We start from the raw sequence: 8,404 nt of genomic DNA on the forward strand, positions 1-8,404 counted from the left end.
AAAATTCCACGAGCAACGCCGGGCACTTCAGTTAAAATTATATATGTATTTATATATATCTTTATATATATTAAGTATGTACCTCAGAATTTCCCCGCTACCCCTAAGAGCTGCATAGTGAATTGGAGTATCTCCCCATTCAGTTCGAGCATTCAAGTCTCCACCTTCCTCGAGAAGGTAGGCACCACAATCAACTGGCTTTCCTTAAGTCAGAAAAGGAATTTAAGAGACTGTAAGCGTAATTTTAAGTGACCCTCCATGCAAAGATGGTGTTCCCTTTAAACCACCTTTATCTGATCAATAATATGAAAGATTTTGTCATTTTTATGTTAAAAAATATTTGATTCTAATAATTGCGATACATGTCTTCCTGCATATAGAAATGCGCAAGTCTACACATTAGAGAAACCACAATAGAAAATAATCAGTTTTTAAAATTATAGACATAAAATTCATACTTGATCAGCCACAGCTTTTAAGGGTAGGGTATAGTGAAACGGGTATTGCCAAATTTGCGATCCAAACACGATCCAAAAACATCCGTGATATGATTTTTTCATAGTTTCTACATCTTTTAGGGTAAAAATTTAGCAAAGTTTATAAGAAGCAAACTAAAAAAAATACAGTTTTAATATCTTGAAAGTTTTATTAAAAGTTTAAAAAAAACAATACAATACTAACCACAGCCTATATTGTAGGCCAGGAGATGAAGAGGGGTCTCAGAGAGTATATTTCTAAGGTTGGGAGATAATCCTTCCTCTTCAACAAAATATTGTAAACCTAAAACAAGATCTAATTTACCACTCCATTAGACTAGAAATTGAAACCATTGTATTATATTGTAATTTGTACACTATGGCAAACTAAGTTTAGTCATTTTCAAGAATTAAAAACATTAAGAATAAAAAATAAAAAATCAGGCGTTGTTTATTTATCTACATATTTTCGCAATCTTTGTACCTTCAGATAAAAACAAGATTGTTAATTTTTCCATCTTCAATTTATGCTTTAATCTCACAATGGATTTCAAAAATCTTCTCATTGAATGTTTACAGTTGGTGGAAGGCTGAATCAAACCAGATTAGAAATAGAAGATGGAGATAGAGATAACATCCTTTTTCTTTAAGAACCAAACTTTTGAGAAAAAACGATTTTTTTGTGAACGAAGGTGTCGTTCAGAAAAAAAGAACGATGGACAAACGACTTAAGTCGGTCATAGAAATAAAAAACTAGCGTTCCAAAAGATTTTGAAAAGCTATAGTTTTTTTTACTGAACGAAAGATTTTTTCGAACAAACTCTAAAAAACCTGAACAACAACTTTTTTATTTAACAAAGATTTTACTTAACGATCGAACGAACAAAATAGAACGATCAATATGCTAAAATAAAATAATTTCAAATAAACAGAATAATTTTATGAAAAATAAAAAATTTTTAGCATTTAAAATTTTACCTAAAGGTTGAGGAGTTAACTGATTATCTGATTAGATTTGAAAACATAGGATTATGAATCGGTGCGAAATGGGTGGGAAATGAATATCAAATGTTTACTTACTTTTTATATTATCTGCTTCCGCAGCATAGTGCAGACACGTGTTACCAAGATATCCTGAAGTAGAAAAAAAATCATTTAGATAAAACGCATCGTTTTAATTTGGCTAAACTTTCATTGCACAGAGCTGAAAACTTTAGAATGGATAAACTTTAATCCTGACTTCTTGATCCGAATATCCACTGTGGAAACTTTTCATTTTAGTCCTTAATCCACTCTTTTTCTCTCTCCTTGGATATCCGTTAATTGTTTTCTCCAATGAGAATATTTTTGTTCTCTCATTGGTTGTCCGCTTTTCTCTGATTGGCTGCTACAGTTTCTCAGATGATTAAATATTAATTTAAATTTTATCGTTCTTCGTACACTTTTAAGATAATCTTGCAAGATTATGTTAATCTTGAGATTAAGAAAAAGAGTGGATTAAGCCTTAATCCCGATATCCACCATTCAAAAGTTCCCAGCTCAGGAAAGGTTCCTTATTAAGTCAAGATTTTTTTTGGTTTGTTTATTTATTTTAATAGAATTATATTCATGCAATCTGTTATATAATAGGTTTTTATATTCCTTTTTCAGAAAATTTTACTTGCAATTGATAGTAAACCAGGTGAAATAAAATTATATAGAACTTCAGTATTTCATGTCGTGTCAATCATAAAGAAAATTGTATTTTCTAATGTTGATTTTTCTTTTTACTAAAAAATGATTGCAACATTTTCGAGTTTTTGATTACTGTTTCTATAATTAGCTTTAGTTTGCTTTAACTCAAGTGTATCATTATAAATGATTTATTACAGTGAACGAATTCTCAGTAATTTTAATTAACTCTATAACAATGGGGGAGGGGTGGTGTTTTCCACCCCCCCCCCTGTGGTTTCTTCTGAATAAATTAAAGACGGTTTAATTAGAATTCTGAAACTTCTTCACTTTTTCAACATAATAGTTTTAAACAAATTTTGCTATAGATTTTTTTTGATGCATAGGGTAGGATTGAGGACGGTAAAACCATAGAAAATAGAATATTCTCTATGGGTAAAACGCCGGGTCGGTGTTTAGAAAAAACCCAGAAATATTTAATAACTTTTTTTTAGAAATGATACACGGCTAAGACTTATACATTTGAAAAGCTCCTGAAAAATTATATATTAAGATGTGTCAAAGTTAATATTTGTTAAAAGTAAAAAATAACTAATTTTGAAAAAATTTTCAAAATATTTGTTGAACTTTTAAAAAATCCTTCCTTACAATCCTAACCATCAAAGTTACAGGTCTAATTTTATTAATGAACAGGCCTTGACAAGTTGGAATAGGGACATGTATCATACTCCCCTATCTCAACTCTAAGATCAAAATCATAGGGGGGGGGGGAACATCCCCCCCATCTATATTAGAAAAAAGCCCAATTGGGATAGAGTTAATATGAAACCTTTCATTTACATTTAATAATTAGATTGTCATATATAGAAATGGGTATCGTTATCATATATAGAGATGTGTATCGTTTTCATATATAGAGATGGGTATCGTTTTTTTTATATAGAGATGGGTATCATTTTCATATATAGAGATGGGTATCGTTTTCATATATAGAGATGGATATCGTTTTCATATATAGAGATGGGTATCGTTTTTATATATAGAGATGGGTATCGTTTTCATATATATAGAGATGGGTATCGTTTTCATATATAGAGATGGGTATCGTTTTTATATATAGAGATGGGTATCGTTTTCATATATATAGAGATGGGTATAGTTTTCATATATAGAGATGGGTATCATTTTCATATATATAGATGGGTATCATTTTCATATATAGAGATGGGTATCGTTTTCATATATATAGAGATGGGTATAGTTTTCATATATAAAGATGGGTACAATTTTCATATAAAGAGATGGGTATCGTTTTCATATATAGAGATGGGTATCGTTTTCATATATAGAGATGGTTATCGTTTTCATATATATAGAGATGGGTATAGTTTTCATATATAGAGATGGGTATCGTTTTCATATATAGAGATGGGTATAGTTTTCATATATAGAGATGGGTATCGTTTTCATATAAAGAGATGGGTATCGTTTTCATATAAAGAGATGGGTATCGTTTTCATATAAAGAGATGGGTATCGTTTTTGTGAACGAATGAAATTTTTCGTGAATGATGATGTCGTTCAGAAAGAAACGAACGATGAACGAACAACTTGGATTGTTCAGAGAAATGAATAAAATTATCCTTTTTTTACTGAACAAACACCTACCAGACAAAATAAAAAAGGACATTTTTTTACTGAAAGAACGATTTTATTGTACCAACGATTTAACTAAACGATATGCCAGTGAGAAAACAAACAAAATAATTTCGATAAAAAAAGATAAAAAATGAAGAACGTGCCCTTCTCTATAATCATTTATTTTCACGAGCTACTAAACTATCCCACAAAATATTATAAATAGTATAACCACTTTGAAACTTTTAATAATATGAAGCCCCCCGCCTCTCTCCCTCCCCCCGTCTACACATGTATGAATTAAAGATTCCAGCTGTATACCAGTAGCAGATGTATCTGCCCCGTACATCTTGAGTATCTTGACTAGCTGAAGATCACCAACTGCAAGATGGATTGGAAGATCTCCATTTTTATTTGGAGCATGCACATTAGCTCCAGCATCTAGCAGTAACCTTAAACAGATCAATTTCTTATTTGGAGCATGCACACTAGCTCCAGTTTCTATCAGTAACCTTAAACAGATCAATTTCTTATTCGGAGCATGCACATTAGCTCTAGCTTCTATCAGTAACCTTAAACAGATCAATTTCTTATTTGGAGCATGCACATTAGCTCCAGCTTCTAGCAGTAACCTTAAACAGATCAATTTCTTATTCGGAGCATGCACATTAGCTCCAGCTTCTAGCTGTAACCTTAAACATATGAATTTCTTATTCGGAGCATGCACATTAGCTCCAGCTTCTAGCATTAGCCTTAAACAGATAAATTTCTTATTTGAAGCATGCACATTAGCTCCAGCTTTTAGCAGTAACCTTAAACAGATAAATTTCTTATTTGGATCATGCACACTAGCTCCAGGTTCTAGCAGTAACCTTAAACAGATCAATTTCTTATTTGGATCATGCACACTAGCTCCAGGTTCTAGCAGTAACCTTAAACAGATCAATTTCTTATTTGGATCATGCACACTAGCTCCAGGTTCTAGCAGTAACCTTACACATATCAATTTCTTATTTGAAGCATGCACACTAGCTCCAGCCATTAGCAGTAGCCTTAAAAAGATCAGTTTCTTATTTGTAGCATGCACATTAACTCTAGCTTCTAGCAGTAACCTTAAATAGATCAGTTTCTACATAGGCCTGTTGATGTAATAAGGGTTGTTAATTTGTTCGGTTCGTTTTTAAGGGTTTTTTGCCTTTTTTAAATCTATCAGTTGCACAGTTCCAAAATTATTTATTCTAAACATTTGCTTTTTTTACACATACTTAAACAAATATTTGTTATATTTTTACCTTAATATTTCAAGATTTTTCAAAATACAGGCATTATGTATCGGCATCTGTCCTGCATGGTTGGTCTAATAAAAAACAGTAACAGTAATAGTAATAGTATAAGTAACATTAACAGTAACAGTAATAGTAAAAGTACCAGTAACAGTAACAGTAACAGTAACAGTAATAGTAATAGTAACAGTAACAGTAACAGCAACAGTAATAGTAACAGTAACAGTAATATTAACAGTAATACTAATAGTAACAGTAACAGTAACAGCACTAGTAATAGTAACAGTAACAGTAACAGTAGTAACAGTAACAGTAACAGTAGTAACAGTAACAGTAACAGTAACAGTAATAGCAACAGTAACAGTAATAGCAACAGTAACAGTAACAGTAACAGTAACAGTAACAGTAACAGTAACAGTAACAGTAATAGCAACAGTAACAGTAACAGTAATAGTATTAGCAACAAAAAAACTATAAATGATTAAAAACAATAGCAAGGAAAGGGAAGGGGAAAAGGGAAGAGAAAGGGGAAATGAAAACTAGGACGTGAAAGGGAAGGAGGGGGAGAGGAAGTAAAATGGAAAGAAAAGGGGAAGAGAAAGGAGAAGGTAACAGGGAGAGAATTGTGAGTTTGTGGACGTTTTTTGAAAAGGTGTATTATTGTGAGCAAGGTCCATTTTACCTTTGAAAATCATTCAAGTTAAATTATTTTTAAATTCTGAGTTTGTTATTTTGCTTTGTTTTACAAAATTTTAGCGGATAAAATAAACACGAAATAATTCTTGTAAAGTAGTTTTTTCTTTCTTTTTACTTTGAAAATTATTAAAAGTAATGATCAATGTTCATCATTAATGATTATTTTTTTTATTAGAAAATTCAAAGCAACTTTGAAAAGCAGGAATAAAGGTTTATCATAACTTCATTAAAAGATGAAAACGGGTCGATAAACTGTAATAAATCTAGGTCCCGAGATTATTCTACTCAAAGTTTATAATTACAGTCTCACTGACTTTATCTCTAGCCAAAACTCAAGGCTCTGTATTCGTCCGTATAACACAATGTTTGATGTAGTACTAAATTATATATAGAGGTAAATCAAAGTGACCGGATTGGCCTGTCAGGGTCACATTGAAATAGATAAGATATATTAATAACATGGATAATAAAGATCGTACTAATCATTACACAGAAAATGCAACAAAACTACCTTATTTAAATCTGCCCCGAATTTGATTAGATCAGAGACACCTTTCTTGTTGTTAAATTGTACTGCACTGAAAATACGAGACTCGGAGTTAAACGTATATAATCCATACATTTTTCAATTTTTATATCACTCAGTTTTGAGAATGTTTCAATATGCTAATAAAATTTTCCATCCATTCTTAGAAACTCACATTAAGTTAACTGAATTTTGAATTGCCCTACTACAATCTTATAAACAATTTTTCTCATAAATAAAAAACATATTTTAGTTTGGCATGAAATTACCAAAATTGTCCGAAATGGACTTAACAGGTACTGTACAAAAGTAAGTTAGCTTGCTCAGTACTAAATGTTTCTTCTGTCTTATATACAAAAATCCTTTGTTCCCCCTTTCCTACCTACAACTTTCTTTTTAAACTTCTTCTCTAATTTTTTATTCTTCTTAAAATTTTCGCTACTTTTTGCAATTTGAATTAGCGCATTTTAAAAGCGTGCAAAACTTGTCTATGAACCTTTCACGGGGTAATATTAGTTGCCACAAAAAGAAGCCAAATATATATATAGACGGTACCTGTGAAGAAGGGTATATTCCTGGTGTCCATATGGTTTATTGATTAACTGAGGATATAATTCCAGCATGGATTCCAGTTTTAACACTCTATCAGGACATCTATACAAATGAAGAGGCATCATTTTAGTTTTACTTTGATATTACAAAAAAAGAACAAATTAGACTGGTTCATATTTAAAATAAATATCTACATAATGAATAACGAGTGTTTTAAGGGAAAGGATGATTAGTAGGTTTGCTCTGGAACACACTATACTGACTTATGTGTATTAATCTCATCTTGTTGGTGGATTTTTTCCTTGATAAGAAAAACCAACATTGGCTCCGCAACAAAAAAGACTTTTAAATTAAAAATTAATTGTTAGCATTACCTAGATCACACTTGTGTTAATAAAACTAAATTCAAATAATTCTATCCCCCCGCACCCCTGATTTTGTTATTAAATATTGAGAATTTGTTTAATGTCCATTCTCTCACCTGACACATTCATGAAGATCATTCAATAGATCTTCCTCTTCTCTTGACAGTTCATGTTGAACATCAACTAAATCAAGTAGAATCAGTTCATCTTGAATATCATCTGAATCTGCAATCTGTGCATTTTGAACATAAACTTTATCACGTTTTATTCAATCCTAAGATTAAGTTATAAGGTTTTGTGCTTTGCAAATAATTTATCATCTTTCAAAAAAATCTTTTTATTTAATATCATTTAATGCATAAATTAATAAATGAATAAATGAACGGGTGAATAAATGAATAAATGAATATACGAATGAATAAAATTATAAATTAATAAATGCATAAATGAATAAATGAATAAATGAATAAATGAATAAATGAATAAATGAATAAATGAATGAATAAATAAATGAAAGAATGAAAGGATGAAGAAATAAATAAGAAATTCCACCTTTTTCCATCTCCATCAGCTTCTCCTTCATGTTAAATTTCATTTCAAGTCTAAGAAAACTAAATTATCAAAATACATTTATTTGTTCTTTTCTTGTTAAAGCTTTCAAGGGTTCTGTTTTGACTCAGACATTCAACTCATTAATGGAGTCACTTAAACTTACGACCTCAAGGGACTGTAAGCGTTATTTCAAGTGAACCTCCAAGTAAAGATGGCAATGCCCGATTTACAACGGTACTCTTGAAACCTTATCCTGATCAATAATGTGGAAGATAACGTCGTTTTTCTGACTCGAAAAGTGTCTTTTTATGCCAGTTTCTTTATTGCTTCTTATAAACAAGAAATGCGCAAGTCACTTTCGCAGAGAAACCGCAAATGAAAGATAATTTAATTTTAATTTATACTTAATTAGACAAAGCTTTCAAGGGTACCGTTGTAAATCAGGCTTTGCAGTCTTTACATGACACTTTAATTAAGTTAACAGTCCCTTTCAGTCCTTTAAATACATAAGTCCTTTAAATACATCAGTCCTTTAAATACATCAATCCTTTAAATACATCAATCCTTTAAATACATCAGTCCTTTGAATACATCAATCCTTTAAATACATCAGTCCTTTAAATACATCAGTCCTTTAAATACATCA

General features: G+C 30.8%; 1 protein-coding gene across 2 annotated transcripts in view; it reads right to left on the minus strand.

Moving 5' to 3' along the window:
* LOC111712744 (tankyrase-1) overlaps nt 1-7,952 on the minus strand; it is an 11,243-nt gene extending 3,291 nt beyond the window's left edge. Inside the window, exons 1-9 of one of the 2 annotated variants that reach the window (XM_023487451.1) lie at nt 7,759-7,952; nt 7,323-7,389; nt 6,845-6,943; nt 6,275-6,341; nt 5,077-5,141; nt 4,106-4,236; nt 1,557-1,610; nt 682-780; nt 83-203 (exon numbers count right to left, since the gene is read on the minus strand). In XM_023487451.1, coding sequence (XP_023343219.1) covers nt 83-203; nt 682-780; nt 1,557-1,610; nt 4,106-4,236; nt 5,077-5,141; nt 6,275-6,341; nt 6,845-6,943; nt 7,323-7,389; nt 7,759-7,801 — 746 coding nt within the window. In that variant the 5' untranslated portion in view covers nt 7,802-7,952. Of the gene's footprint in view, nt 1-82; nt 204-681; nt 781-1,556; nt 1,611-4,105; nt 4,237-5,076; nt 5,142-6,274; nt 6,342-6,844; nt 6,944-7,035; nt 7,079-7,322; nt 7,390-7,758 lie in introns of those variants that run through there. The other variant, XM_023487452.1, reaches the window with a different exon arrangement.
* Between the last annotated feature and the right edge of the window lie 452 nt (nt 7,953-8,404).

This window comes from Eurytemora carolleeae, unplaced genomic scaffold (genome assembly GCF_000591075.1).
Source record: "Eurytemora carolleeae unplaced genomic scaffold, Eaff_2.0 scaffold1320, whole genome shotgun sequence".
NCBI classification, from domain to species: Eukaryota; Metazoa; Arthropoda; class Copepoda; order Calanoida; family Temoridae; genus Eurytemora; species Eurytemora carolleeae.